We start from the raw sequence: 15,597 nt of genomic DNA, 5'->3' as shown, positions 1-15,597 counted from the left end.
GAATTTGTTCCTTGGAGATACACACACCACTGATCTACATTTGTCACAATGCGCTTTTTAGGCAGAGTAAACCTTCTGCATTCATGTTACAATTTCAAGTCAGGTAGAACTTCAAGTCAAGTTAGGTCAGTAGATCTAAAAGGAGGACTCAGTATCCAGTTATTAACATGTACAAAATTGAATGATATCTTGCCAGGAAAGCACATGGTGAGATTAAGTTAAACAAAAAAGAAAATAGGAGTAGGCCACACGGTTCTTCGAGCCTGGTCCACTATTCACTTTGATCATAGCTGATCATCAAATTCAATATCATGATCCCTCCTCCCCTCCGTATCCCTTGATCCCTTTAGCCTCAGGAGCCATATCTAATTTCTTCATGAAATCAAGAACATGACTCAACCTTGAAAAGACAATTGCTCCATTTATTTATAAACGTTGCAAACCTCCTACTGGAGACAAAAGCTGTATTTAACGCCACCTTTAATTTAGTTCAAGGCTTACAGAATCAATTAAAGTAGGTATAACCAGGATTACTTGTCACCTTAACATCTTTGAGGCTGGTAAGTTTTTAAATGTTAAATAAGGTAAACTCTTCTCCACTGTGCAGTAAAACTGGTTTTTACTATTATTTACAGAACGTCAAACAACTATATACATAGCAAAGGTGCTACCATTTGCAACTTCAAAGTTTGGCCCAATTCAGAAGATCGAAAGTCAAAATCTTGCTGTTTGTCAGTCTTAAGTATCTGAATAGAGCTGCAGCATCCCACAGATATCCAGTTGTAGAATTGTGAAGAAATTAATGACAAATCGGCTGCCATTGATAGTGGTGGAGGCAAATTCAATAGGGTCTTTCAAGAGACTTCTGGATGAGTACATGGAACTTAATAGAATTGAGGGTTATAGGTAAGCCTAGTAGGATAAGCCTAATGGATATCATCAGCGCAACTTGTGGGCCGAAGGGCCTGTTTGTGCTGTAGTTTTTCTATGTTCTATATTGGCTGAAACCTTCCTCCTGCTTCCATGCCATGCACTGGCAAGTTTCAGTCAAAAACCTTCACAATGCAACCCAACAAATTTACTCGTAATTGGTATAAACAAACATGGCTGGGCTTTCAAAACTTAGATTAATTCATAAGTTAACACAGATACCTTCAGGTTCATATTTAAGCCTCAACTCATCCAGTTTGATTCGAAGTTTCATGTTTTCACTCTGATATTGTTTCAGCTGTCTCTCATTGGCATAAAATTTACGTTCGACTTCTAAGACACGCTGACTCTCTGCAAGAGCCTTCATGCGTTGCAAAGAGAGCTCATCATTCACGGTCTTATTTTCTTTCCTAGTTTAAAAGATAAGTTGTTGTTATAATCACAAGTTAGCAATTATATGTCTATTTCAAAGTATAGTATTAAGTTAGATGAAAATGTTACAGCATTTATTCCTCAAAAGGCTTTTAAAGTTACTTTTATTCTTAATCTTCCAATTCCTATCAATATTCAAATTAATTCAAGTATAATAATAGATGCATGCTATATAGCAGAGGGAATGGAAGAGTTGAGGAAATAAGTTGCAATGCAGAGTAGGCTATAAAGTGCGTATAGGCTACATACATCCAAACACAATGTCGATGTTCCATTATCTGTAGTAGTCGTCTTTCGAACACAATTACGCATTTGAATGAAAATGAGTACAATATTATTCAACCATCAAGCTGCAAGCCATGTTGAGAATGAATGGGATTTAAAAAAAAAAAGAAAGTCTGTAACTAAAAGATAAGAAATCAACTATTAATCCGCTTACATCTACAAACAGGAACTTCTATTCAAAAAACCAAGAACAAAGAAAATTTCAACACAGGAACAGGCCCTTCGGCCTTCCAAGCTTGCACTGACATTCTGCCCGACCAAACCGAAACCCCCTACCCTTCTGGGGACCATATCCCTCTATTCCTATCCTATTTGTGTATTTGTCCAGTTGCCCCATAAAACTCTATCAAAGAAAATTCATGGGATGTAAGCATTACTGGTTATGCCAGCTTTTATTGCCCAACTGTAATTGCCCCTGAACTGCCTTTTTCAAACGCTGCAGTCCATGTGATGTGGGTATACTTACTGTTGGGGCATGAAGTTCGAGGATTTTGGCCTAGCGACAGTGGAGGATTGGCAATATATTCCCATGTCAGCATAGTGAGTGGCTTGGAAGGGAACTTCCAGATGGCGGTGGTCCCTTGCATCTATTACCCTCGATCTTCTGGATGGTAATGATTGAGAGTTTGGAAGTTGCTGCTATCTAGAGAGCCTAGGTATGTTCCTTCAGTGCATCTTATAGATGGCACATACTGATGCAAAATTGTGAATGTTTGAGGATTGGGTTGAACTTCTTGTGTTGTTGGAGCTGCACTCACCCAGGCAAGGGGAGAGTATTGAATTACACTTCTGACTTGTGCCTTTTTTTAAAAATATGGAAGACAGGCTTTAGCGAGATAGGAGGTGAGTTACTCAGCACAGATTTGCCAGCCTTTCACCTGCTCGAGGCCACAGTATTTATATGGCTAGTCCAGTTCATTTCTGGGCAATGGTAGCCCCAGGATGTTGACAGTGGTAGGCTATGGCATTGTGGTATTATTATGGAAGTGGTAATCCAAAGACCCAGGAAATAATGCTGGCTCAGCCGGTGATGCCCACATCCCATGAACAAATAGTAAAAATAATTTTGTGATGGTAATGCCTTGAATGTCGAGAAACGATCCTCCCTTGACGGAGATGGCTATTGCCTGGCACTGATATGTCACAAATGTTGCTTGCCTGTTGTTAGCCCAAGCATGGATATTGTCCAGGTCTTGCTGCATTTGGACATATATTTCGTCAGTGTGTGAGGAGTTACAAATGGTGGTGATTATTGTGCAAACAAACATCCACATTTCTGACTATTGGAATGTCATGGATAAAGCAGTTGAACACTAGGACTCTACCCTGAGGCACTCTTGCAGTGTTGTCCTGGACCTACGGTGATTGAACTCCAACCACCGCAACCATCTTCCCTTGTGCTAGGTATGACTCCAACCAGCGGATTTTTTCCCCGATTCCCAGCAATTCCAGATTTGCTGGTGTTCATTGATGCCACAACTGACGTCAAGGGCCATCACTCTAACTTTTCAAGTTCAGCTCTTCTTGTCCATACTTGAACCAAGGCTGCAAGTCTGGACCCTAGTGATCCTGGTGGAACTTACTGAAATAGTGCGAAATACAACTGAACAAATGCAATCTCCAAGTAAGGCTTAGCTGTGATATTCTCCAATGTTAGACAGTTGGCCAACACTCACTACTGAAACTTACAATAATGACTACTTGAGCAGGCCTATGATATATGTATCTGTAATTACATTTCCATGGAGGGAAAATGTGACAACAAACTGCACAGGAAAACCCCACAAAATTTGAATCAAATGTGGAGCACATCTCATCAAAATGTCCCGCAGGTAAAGGCAATAAAATGTACATAAGTTCCTTGCAGACCATGTCAGAGATCTTTCATACATCTACCAAATAACCATAATTGGAGTAGAATGAACTGAATGTTCAATTATGGTTCTTGACTACTAACATAACAGAGCAATCCATGTTCCACAAGCATCTATTTATAGTAAAACATTTTACTTGATCCCAGCAGAACCATAGAAAATTACAGCTCAGAAACAGGCCTTTTGGCCCTTCTTGTCTGTGCCGAACCATATTTTGCCTAGTCCCACTGACCTGCACTTGGACCACATCCCTCCACACCCTCCTCATCCATGGACCTGTCCAAGTTTTTCCTTAAATATTAAAAGTGACCCCGCATTTACCATTTTATCCAGCAACTCATTCCAAAACTCCTACCACTCTCTGTGTGAAGAAGTCCCCCCTAATATTCCCTTTAAACTTTTCTCCTTTCACCCTGAACCCATGCCCTCTGGCTTTTTTCTCCCCTAGCCTCAGTGGAAAAAGCCTGCTTGCATTCACTATCTGTACCCATCAAAACCTTATACGCCTCTATCAAATCTCCCCTCATTCTTCTACGCTCCAGGGAATAAAGTCCTAACCTATTCAATCTCTCTCTCTAACTCAGCTTCGCAAGTCCCAGCAACATCCTTGTGAACCTTCTCTGCACTCTTTCAACCTTATTTACATCCTTTCTGTAACTAGATGACCAAAACTGTACACAATACTCTAAATTCGGCCTCACCAATGCCTTATGCAACCTTACCATAACACTAACTTTTATACTCGATACTCCAATTTATAAAGGTCAATATACCAAAAGCACTCTTTACGACCCTATCCACCTGTGACGTCACTTTTAGGGAATTCTGTACCTGTATTCCCAGATCCCTCTGTTCAACTGCACTCTTCAGAGTCCTACCATTTATCCTGTACGTTCTAATTTAGTTTGTCCTTCCAAAGTGCAATACCTCATACTTGTCTGCGTTAAATTCCATTTGCCATTTTTCAGCCCATTTTTCTAGTCCGTCTAAATCCCTCTGCAAGCTTTGAAAACCTTCCTCACTGTCCACTACACCCCCAATCTTTGTATCATCAGCAAAACCTCTGAAAACCTCAAACCCAGAGCTATTCTTGATGAAATTAGTTTCCCATTCCCAGATATAAAAATTGTAAGCATTGTTCAGAGTACAATCTGACACGTACTTAGCATTGTCTATTTGCAGTTTAAGCAATTCAACGTAGTATTGTCCATCACCAAAATCTGAAACATCAACTCCATTATGATTATCCCCAGCATCATAATTCATCTAAAAAGAAACAAAATGCAGGTAATTAGTACATGTAGATAAAATCATGTGGCGGCAGCTGGGGGGGCGGGGACACTAGATTATCTATAGGTTATATTTTGGCCTTGGCGGGAGTGCAGAGGAGGTTTACTAGGCTGATGCCGGAGCTGAGGGGGTTGAGCTATGAGGAGAGGCTGAATAAACTAGGCTTGTACTCGTTAGAGTTTAGAAGAATGAGGGGAGATCTCATTGAGACATATAAGATGATGAATGGGATGGACAGGATAGAGGTGGAGAGACTCTTCCGCTCAGAAAGGACAGTAGGACTAGGGGGCACAGCCTCAAGATAAAGGGGGGACGGTTTAGAACGGAGTTGAGGAGGAACTTCTTCACTCAAAGGGTGGTGAATCTCTGGAATTCTCTGCCCATTGAAGTGGTGGAGGCTACCTCGCTAAATATTTTTAGGACGTGGGTTGATGGGTTTTTGATAAGAGGGGATTAAGGGTTATGGGGAGAGGGCGGGAATGTGGAACCGAGCCACGACAGATCAGCCATGATCTTATTGAATGGCGGGGCAGGCTCAAAGGGCTAGATGGCCTACTCCTGCTCCTATTTCTTATGTTCTTATGTACTTTGGTAAAACTACCTGAGTGTTTATTTTGCCACCTGAAGAAACAAAAAATTGTGTTTGCATTATGGCATTGGCAATATGTTTTGACATACGAGTTATCTTTTAAAATACTAAAAACAAACAGGATTTAAAAATACACATTTCATTACAATTAGCCTTCTAATGTCACTGTTATGTGATGATTAAGGATAGAAGATGAGTTTTGAAACTTCACCTTGTCATCTGAGTGACACCTTCTATATCCATTTGAAAACACAGATTATTGACTGTTTTTACAGGGCCAGCAGGAGACAGTGAATGGCCAAACCTAGGCCCCAACTGTCGCATACCATCCAACGCAAGTTTTATTTACCTCCATTTTCTCTAGGCGTCGCAGTTTTACCACCAGAGCTTGAATTTCATTGTTCTTTTGTGCCAGCATCGATTGTAAGCGCTCCAGTTGTCCTGGGTCTGACTGCAAGCCCTTTACTTGTAACATTGTAGCTATCTGCATCTAATATAAAAAATTAAGAGCCCTTCTGACATTACTGCAAATTTGATTTGAAATGTTTCTATGGTGTTAAGACTTTTATTCAAAAGCAAATCCAACATTGAAAGCAAAGCATATTCCATCGGAGTTCTTTGAAGCTCAAGTTAGGTGCCTTCATTTTTTTTTACAGATACTGCTCCTACAAGACTCAAAGTAGGGTTTGAAGCTAAGGCACTGCACTGGAGCCCATACAGACTCATTCATATTTTGGGCCACTTGCACATTTCTGGCAACCCAATCAAGAGCCAAATGGGAAGAGGATTCAAAGTAGACAACAATTCATTATACTGCTCGTGACTAAGTAGAGCCGTTGAACATACAATTATTCACTTAGGCAGATATTCAGATCAACACCGTGCATGTCATTCCACAAAATTCAAAAAATAAATGAATAAATCAAATTTTTCTGTATTACACCAGATTTCATGATTTTTAATGTTTTGAAATCTTATTCTAAAATTCAATTAAGGTTTCTGTTCCAGTGGACTCAAAGGAAGGTCACTATAATACAATGTAACGGGAAATGACTTGAACCAAAATTATAATATTTCACAGGTTGCATTCTCAGGACAAACTAAAGCACGCTCAGCACAGTTGCTAACCATCTATTTTTTGAGTCATCGACCAGCAACTTTACGGAATATTCACTTTTGCTTCTGATGTTTACCAAATATATTTGCTGGCTCTAGTGGATCCAGCAGGTTCTGGCACATGGGAAACTGCAAGTAAAGTTGAGTCTTCCTGTTTCCCATTTTAAACCAGAATCCTCCAATTGCATAAGGCAGGGAACACTTATCTGATCCTGATCACAGATTTACATCATCCATCAATGGAAAGCAAAAGTGAGAAGAGCGTGGGGATCTCCTGAGGATTCATCAGCAGAAGATCAGGGAAGGACGAAGTACAGTAAAAAAAAAGAGTAAGCATCAGGTCCAGTGACACAAATTACTCGGTTACACCATAGAATTAAAGAGACCTTGATGAGAAAGGCAAAGACTTTCCCTTATCAGTGCTTCTCGCAACTAACAGACATATCCAAGCACTTTACAATCAATGAGGCATTCTTGAAGTGAAGTCACTAAAAATATAGAAAAACGCAGCACCCAATTTGTGCACAACCTTTCCCCCACAAAAAGCAATGTGAGAGTGACCAGTTAACATTGTTGATTGAGGAATATTTGGAGGACATCAGGGATAAGTCCCTTGCTCTTCTTCAATATAATGCCATTGCTCCTGTATGTCTACCTGGAAGGGCAAATTAGATCTCAGTTTAGCATCTTACTCAAAAGTTTGGGTTCAAGGGCAGAATTTAACACCCTCTCCTGCTGCATATTTGTTGGCCTGGGGGAAATGGGAGATGGAAGACAGAACTCATTTAATCAGGCAGAAGTGGTGGGTGGGGATCCCACCACTCTCCCACCTCTACCCCAATTAGGTCCATCGTGGGAAAGCTCTTGAACAGCCTTCTTACTTTGTCACCAACTGAAGCCCTTAAATGGGCAATTAACGTTCACGAAGTTCAAAGGCATTTGGTGCCTGACCAAGAGGCCAGGCACCAGCAAGAGGGGGGAACATATTGAGAACCAACTCCCTGCCTTTGCTGGTAATGGTGGGGGTGGGGTCCTCCACAGCTCCATCCCTACCATCACCTATCTGTGGCATGGGGATTCAGAAGCAGTCGTAAGACGTGGGTGAAACAATACGGGTAACTTCATTCTAACTCTCTACACCCTAGTTATGACTGTAACACTACATTCTGCACATACTTGTTTACTTCTCTATGTACGTTATATCTGCCTGTACAGCGTGCAAGCAATACTTTTTACTGTATGATAATATATGTGACAAATAATAAATCAAATCAAAGCCATGGTCTTCCCAATGGTACTACCACTCAATACAGCTGCTAGCCTCCAACTAAGAGAAATTGCTGGCAAGGTTGGGAACAAACCTCTGGACTAGGCATTTGGTACGAAGTTTACTTTCTCTTTATTTTCAAAAGAATGCAGCCAACAGCATTCATAACATATTCGTACATGAGGCTTCTGCTCCCAGATTCCTGGATCCCCGGTAAAGCTCCCGCTTTCCAATAAAATGCCCAAGTGGCACATAATTTGACGGACCGTCTTTAAAAGACGTGACACCTCAGCCCAAAAATGTCTTAATTCTGCATTTAGTATTGATAGAAATATTTTCCAAAATGTTGGGGGTGATTCTTCCAGCTAAAGCAACGCAGAGGGCCAGGAAGCTCAAGCAGAGGCTGCGTAGCAGACTCCCACTGGATGCCACAGCCTCCATGAGTCTCCAGCACCATCAACTCTGTGCCAGAAATTGGCATGGAGTTGTACAATTTATTCAAATGACCATTACCATTTCATTAGCGGGCCTGGGACTGAAGTCTCCACCTGCCGCTACTAGGAATGTTTCACCCCTGCAGGGTTTACAATATCTTCTCACTTGTGGGAAGCTGGAAGCCCTAGCCCCGCTGGAGTGAAGGGAGGGAAAAAAACCATTGAGGCCCCCCCAACTCCCCCAGAAGGTTGGGGATAAGGTCGCCTGGCACTGCCTATAGGGACACCCTGGCACTGCAAAGGGGGTGGGGCTTCTGTTGGAGAGGATGGCGGGTTCCGCTGCCTCTCTGCGTTCAGCCTTGACAGAGGGAGCAGCACCAGCGATCAGGATGGGGGTGGGAGGATGTCAGAGGGCCAGTGATGTGGGGTCAGTCAGCGATTGAGAGGCCAGCAATTGGGAGGCCAGCAGTGCAGGGCTACTGCACACACGCCAATCTTGGTGCATGCGCAGTGGCCCACTCGGCGCTATGCTGCCAGCCTCTCCATTGGGATTACGCCCCGTCCTTGGATTTTTAAAGATATTCATGCTAGGGCAATCTATGATGCACAGAGTGTGGGAAATTCATTTTGAAAATCCTGCTGGAAAAAAAGTGGGATTTACTCAAGTTTTTACACAAATTCGGCACCCAAAATTTTTTTGGGAGAACCCCACTCGTTGTTCTTCATCTGGCAGAGAATCTCGAGCAATGAATGTTTGCTTTGCCAACATTTGACATCATTAAATATTTGCTAACACAGACCAGAATGATATGGAGAAACACTGCACAAGTTGTAGCACAATCCATCATTCAGGGAGCATGTCACCAAACTCAGCTGGTGATGCATAATATATATATAATCTATATCAATGGTGTCATAAATTGTGCATAATTGTATCATGGAAACAGTACCTTCATTCGGTGAAGCTGCTGACGGGAGAATGCGTGCTGTTTCTGCAGTGACTGGTACTGGATTCTCAAACCAATAAGCTGTCGCTCCATCATCACCCTACGATCTTCCACCTAAGCAGAAATGAAACTATTGCTCAATTGTAATTCTTTCAAAACATTCTGTACTTCAGTTGTCTGCACACTGCATAGTTCAGCAAGTTCCCCAAATAATTTAACATTTTAGATATGTCCATCTCCAATTTTTCTCTTCTAACATGCAATTCAATGAACTTTCATATCAAACCTGAGTATCAAGTGCAGTCACCAAGGGAACAGAACTAGCAAAAACTTGGTAATCTACTTAGGCTCCAGGCAAGAGAATAGTAGATGGAGAATGAACAAATGCATAAATTCACACAAAACACACACCATTTTTACGCTATAGAGGAACTTACAATTTTTATCTGGGTCTATACCATCTGGTTCTAATGTGGAGGAAACTTTCCGTTAAAAAGCTATTCACTACTGGTATTTGGAAATAACTGAAATACAATACCTCAGAAAATAGTGAGTTCCCTTTACTGTTGGGATCACGAGCCTCCTGTAGCGCCTGATCCAACTGGACCTGGAGATCCTGGTTAGTCATTCGTGCTTTCTGCACAGAAGCAGACAAGTAAATCACATCAACTACAAAAGTAATCATAATCTTAGCACATCCAATACTTTTGAATATTACTAAATTTGGCTACACTGATCAAGATTACTAAAAGGAAAGGCCGTTGGGCATGGCCATGTCATAGTTCCTTCAAATCTATCTGCAATAATCTTAAGGTCCAATAATTATAAAACAGGGATTTTTAAAATTGTGAAACAGAAAGTATTAATTAGAACACAAAGAATGTTAAATGCCTAGGATTCCCAATGCCCTTACTATTGGTCATTCTGCACAAAAAAAAATTCTTGTCCATGGAAACTAAAACCGTTAGAATATTGCATTGAGCAAACTGCTAGATTAAAATTTAATTGAATCACTTGCATGCTATAGAAAATAAAAACAAGAACCCAAATAAGAGTAATTCAAAATAATTTATAGTTCTGTGGTTTAAAACATCCAAACCTCCCACCTACACAAGAAGAAATTCAAAAGGGAACCCGAGGACAAGGAAGATGTCATAGCATTTCAAGCATAAAAGCGTTCCTAATCCACATGAAGAAAACTTTTTTTTTAGATTATTCAATGACAGGTATCCCTGACATACATGAATTAGGTTGATTGGCTCTAAAGAAATAAAGGAATTTAGAATTCATAGAGAGATCAAAGAGGGATGCCAAATGAAACCTTCTGCAAGGACAAGTGCACAAGACACTGATTGCATCCGCCCACATTGAACAGTCAGGATCATGTGATTCAGAGATAGCAAATCAAAAATCTGATTCCATCCCACATCCACCACATATCAGAGGTACTCCAAAGTAGGACAGAATTTAGGGGAAAGGATTATAAAAATAGCTGCCAGGGCAGAATCTACCAAATATATTATGGCAAGCAGCAATTAAATTCAGATAGCATAAGAAACAAATGAAGATCGTGCACCCAAGTACTCTGCAACCCGAAAGTTGGTTTGAGATATTAGTTCATATTATAGACAAAGAGTGGATAGTCAGAGGTTTTTTCCCAAGATTGGAAGTGTCAATTACAAGGGGCACAGATTCAAGGTGAGAAGGGAAAAGTTTAAGAGGGATGTGCGAGGAAAGTTTTTCCCCACACAGAGAGTGATAGGTGCCTGGAACGTGCTGTCAGAGAAGATAGTAGAAGCAGGCACGTTAGCAACATTTAGAAGGCATGTGGATGGTTACACAAATAGGGAGGGAATAGAGGGATACGGACTGAGTGAAGACAAAAGGGTTTTTTAAAAAAAGTTTAGTTAGGGCATCATGATCGGCACGGGCTTGGAAGACCTAAGGGCCTGTTCCTGTAGTGCATTTTTCTTTGCTTTGTTCTACTTTAAATTATATGATTGAGCTTTTAAAAAATTATAAAATAATTGACTGAGTGGCATTGTCCTAGACATATTGAGTGCCTAGGACACAAACCTGAATCTGTGGTGCTCTAAAATAGACCCAAGGTCAGGCTGATTAACATCCAGGCAATTAGGCAGCAGCAATTGAGCTCTATTACATGGTGTGTTAGAATTTGGATTGCAGCCAATTTTGCATCCAGTCCAATCTTAATGTGTTTCAGTCTGAAAATAACGATTGGTTTTGAAAATACAAATAAATGTGGTCACCTCCAGTGCATTGCAGTACGAAGCCATCTCTTTCTCTTGTTCCTCCTTCTCCTCTTGCAGTCGCTGAACCTGGCGCTGAAGATTATTATTAGCCAGCTCCAACTGTTCCTGATGGTACACCATTTCATTAAGGTCTTCCTGCAGTTTGCCCTGAATGAGAGATAATGCACTTTTTGAAATCAGGATTCTGGAACAAATCATGGTATTTGTCAGTAAGTTATAGCCAATAAGTATATACCAGAACACTATATTGAGTCAGTATAGCAGCACTGTCACACAGTGGGACATTGCAGGTTTGCATCAAGAATGGCTTCAGCCATGCTATCATTTCTGGACGTTAAGCACATATTATGAATGGTTAGAGGTTAGCCAGTTGCACATTTAGCGGCTTGGGAGGTCAGGTGCTTATCCTCTTGATGTGCAGTGACATGGATGCTAGAGTGCACAGAATAAGAATAGCTCAAAGCTTATTTGTTTCATCTTGCTAAGACCCAATCTATCCACAAAACTAAAATGTCAAACTGTAAACTCAAATTCAGATTTCAAGGTGGAGATGTGAAAAATATTCACTCACAATGCAATAAGCTTTTCAGAAGGAAAAAATAACTTGCATACAACATGGTTTCCATTTACTGTAATATTGATGGAGCTAACTGACACCAATACTTTAAAATTGCCATTCACAATTTAAAATATTTTAAATTTTGAACAAGTATCTCCTTTTAGTTGTTTTGTTGCTCATTTTCTACACCCCTCCCAATGTTGTTGACTCCTTTCTGAGACTTTTGCAATCTGTGATGTTAGGCACTAGTACCTCATTTGAGTGACTTATTCCCTGTCAAAAGTCTGACATTGTACTTCCTGGCAGACCTTGGACCATAGCTGAGCCCAATCCCATCGTCACTTACATCAGCACAAGTAGAGTTTCTGCAGGGATCATTGAATGGCAGTCTAGCAAAGGAACCATGTCCTAATCAGGAGCACTGAAGTTAACATCAGATCATTCAGCTACTCACTGCTAAATCTGCCAAGAAACTCAATGTATTTCAGCTTTCTTGATAACTAAGTAACTCTGCTAAAACTACACAGGTTATTCACATGGACCCGCCTTCTCAACTTTGCCCTCTCCTGAGCTGTGGTGATCCTCAGGTTAAAATCACCACCAGTCAGCTCTTCCCCTCCAAGGTCATCTGGGACTATGGCAACTTCACTTTTCACACACAGATTAAGCTGACAACCTAAGTAAATAGATCAGTTTAGAAATGATGTAAAATTTGCTTTGTAATATTTTAAATCTTTAGAATACAAATTTTTTTTTACATATTGCTCCAATTCAATGTGTTAAAACTCCCTAGAAAAAAAGAGTTTTGATACTCAAAATATATGCTGCAAAAAAAAATGTTTGAGAACAGAGAGCTCTTTTTCAGCATAGGTCATTAAACATTAGGATTAAAAGCACTAACAGACTGGATGTTATTTCTGTCATGGTGGTGCTGAATTGTGGCAAGAACAAGAGATCTGGAATAGTCCTCTGTTGAGTTTGTTGTATTGCCATGGTGAAGAGTGTGAGTAACTACCAGTGTTAGGGTAACTAGTTTGTATGTTGGTATTTGAACCAAACAAGTGAAAAATAAATAAAATAGTTGTGGATTTTAAAAATCCCAATCCCATACCTTTGCAGCTTCAAGTTCCATGTTCTCCACTTGAAGGCTCATCACTTCAGATGACATTGTTTCCTGCGCACGCTCAGATAGGTTCCTCAATTCTTCGTTCTTAGCATTAAGTAATTCACTCTGGTGATCAAGTTTGTGTCTCAGCTGCTTCTCACAAAGCTGTGCTTCATCCAGCTCAGATTTCTGCTTTTCCAACTAGAAATAAATCCAAAGGTTAAAAGACGAATATTCAAAAGGCACTATGCTCCCTCCAAAGTTTACTCTTATAAAATATAACCAACCATCATATTTTTCCTCTCATAGACAATAGAACCTATGCAATTTCATATAAAATTTAGTCCAGTCTTTCACTTTCTAACAATACCCAAGAGAGAGACAGAGCAGGTGGCATAATTGGTTGCGTCGCAGTCTCAGATATTTGTTATTCCCAAGGTGGTGCTTCTATCTCTGCAGCTCCCACCTACAGTTTTGTCATGCATTGGCAGCTATACTTGTATACCATTTCCAAGGACTTTTGCTCATCAGGCACTATCACTCTTCCTTAGTCCTGCCACCCTCTTCTTGGAATTGGAAGGTTCTCAAAAGACTTTTAACCTCCTAAAGGAACATAATTATGATTTTTTTAATCCATTCCACTGTCTCGTAATCAAACTCTCTCCTTCCCCATACTAGCCTTAAAAATAAAAGTGGGTCAGTTTCCTCCTATACTCTCCAGCCAGTGGCACAGGGGTGAACCATGACTTGGGCATGGATGTACCCAGCATTTGAAAACTAAAAAGAAAATGACGACTAATTTTAAATGTATTATTAGGTAACTATGCTCAGTAGATGTCTGACAAGAAACCTTGTTCTAGCTTCTCAAAATCTCATTTGCTAAAGTTACCAGAGCATCTATTTTGTTCCATGAACCTAGCTCTCACTGTTAAGTAACATCACCATTTGCTTCCACCATTATAGCATCTGGCTCCTGCTCCTTTTCCCTTATCACACCATGATTCACAAGAGGTTATTGCAGAAGGTCAGGGAACATGGAGTTGGGGGTAGGGTGTTAGCGTGGATAGAGGATTGGTTGTCAAATAGGAGGCAGAGAGTGGAGGTCAACGGGTGCTATTCAGATTGGCGGATGGTGACTAGTGGAGTGCCCCAGGGGTCGGTGCCGGGGCCTCAGCTATTTACTATTTATATAGATGATCTGGAGGAGGGAACCGAGTGTAGGGTGTCGAAATTTGCTGATGACGCCAAGATTGGTGGAACGGCAAATTGTGCGGAGGGTGGGGAGAGTCTGCAGAAGGATCTAGATAGGCTGGGCGAATGGGCCAGGAAATGGCAAATGGAATTTAATGTTGGCAAGTGCGAGGTGGTCCACTTTGGTAGGAATAATGGTAGGAAGGACTATTACTTACGTGGAGAAAAACTGCAGCAGGCGACGGTGCAAAGGGACCTCGGGGTCCTTGCGCATGAGTCGCAAAAACCCAGCCTGCAGGTGCAGCAGGTGGTCAGGAAGGCTAATGGGATGCTGGCCTTCATAGTGAGGGGGATTGAATATAAAAGTAGGGAGGTCTTGCTGCAGCTGTATAGGCATTGGTGAGGCCGCAGCTGGAGTACTGTGTGCAGTTTTGGGCGCCGTACTTACGCAAGGATATTTTGGCCTTGGAGGGAGTGCAGAGGAGGTTTACTAGGCTGATGCCGGAGTTGAGGGGGTTGAGCTATGAGGAGAGGCTGAATAAATTAGGCTTGTACTCGTTAGAGTTTAGAAGAATGAGGGGAGATCTCATTGAGACGTATAAGATGATGAATGGGATGGATAGGATAGAGGTGGAGAGACTCTTCCCGCTCAGAAAGGATAGTAGGACTAGGGGGCACAGCCTCAAGATAAAGGGGGGGCGGTTTAGAACGGCATTGAGGAGGAACTTCTTCACTCAAAGGGTGGTGAATCTCTGGAATTCTCTGCCCGTTGAAGTGGTGGAGGCTACCTCGCTAAATATTTTTAAGACGCGGGTTGATGGGTTTTTGATAAGAGAGGGGATTAAGGGTTATGGGGAGAGGGCGGGAATGTGGAACTGAGCCACGACAGATCAGCCATGATCTTACTGAATGGCGGGGCAGGCTCGAAGGGCTAGATGGCCTACTCCTGCTCCTATTTCTTATGTTCTTATGATTCAAGTTATTTTTCAAGTGCACAATTTGCTCACGGGGCCAAGCCCCCTGATATGACGACGCATTTGAGATAAAAACATATTAAGTTACATGGCAGTTTGTTAAAAATAACTTGTTATCCAAGTCAGATTGAAAGGAAAGTTGTCCACATCTTGTGTCGTTTTGCATTTCACATACTGGGACTGAATGTCTGGATATTTGCAGGAATTCCCATTTTAACAAAAATCCACATGTTTCTCGGGACATGCAGGTGAGCCATCTCTTTACCAAATCACTGACACCAGTAATTTTTAAAGTGTCGGTGCACAGGTCTTGCACAGCCTGCTGCAAGCA

The 15,597-nt window shown here is 41.3% G+C and overlaps 1 protein-coding gene across 2 annotated transcripts in view; it reads right to left on the bottom strand.

Annotated features, from left to right (window-relative positions):
- spdl1 (spindle apparatus coiled-coil protein 1) overlaps positions 1 to 15,597 on the bottom strand; it is a 53,947-nt gene that overhangs the window by 14,522 nt on the left and 23,828 nt on the right. For both annotated transcript variants that reach the window (XM_080181472.1, XM_080181481.1), the window contains exons 4-10: positions 13,108 to 13,302; positions 11,435 to 11,584; positions 9,703 to 9,801; positions 9,168 to 9,278; positions 5,750 to 5,890; positions 4,684 to 4,787; positions 1,153 to 1,340 (exon numbers count right to left, since the gene is read on the bottom strand). In XM_080181472.1, the coding sequence (XP_080037598.1) occupies positions 1,153 to 1,340; positions 4,684 to 4,787; positions 5,750 to 5,890; positions 9,168 to 9,278; positions 9,703 to 9,801; positions 11,435 to 11,584; positions 13,108 to 13,302 (988 nt within the window). The remainder of the gene's footprint in view (positions 1 to 1,152; positions 1,341 to 4,683; positions 4,788 to 5,749; positions 5,891 to 9,167; positions 9,279 to 9,702; positions 9,802 to 11,434; positions 11,585 to 13,107; positions 13,303 to 15,597) is intronic.

The sequence above is a fragment of the Carcharhinus amblyrhynchos genome, chromosome 3 (assembly GCF_965287045.1).
Source record: "Carcharhinus amblyrhynchos chromosome 3, sCarAmb.v2.hapA, whole genome shotgun sequence".
Lineage (NCBI taxonomy): Eukaryota > Metazoa > Chordata > Chondrichthyes > Carcharhiniformes > Carcharhinidae > Carcharhinus > Carcharhinus amblyrhynchos.
This window is presented reverse-complemented; position numbering and strand designations above follow the sequence as displayed.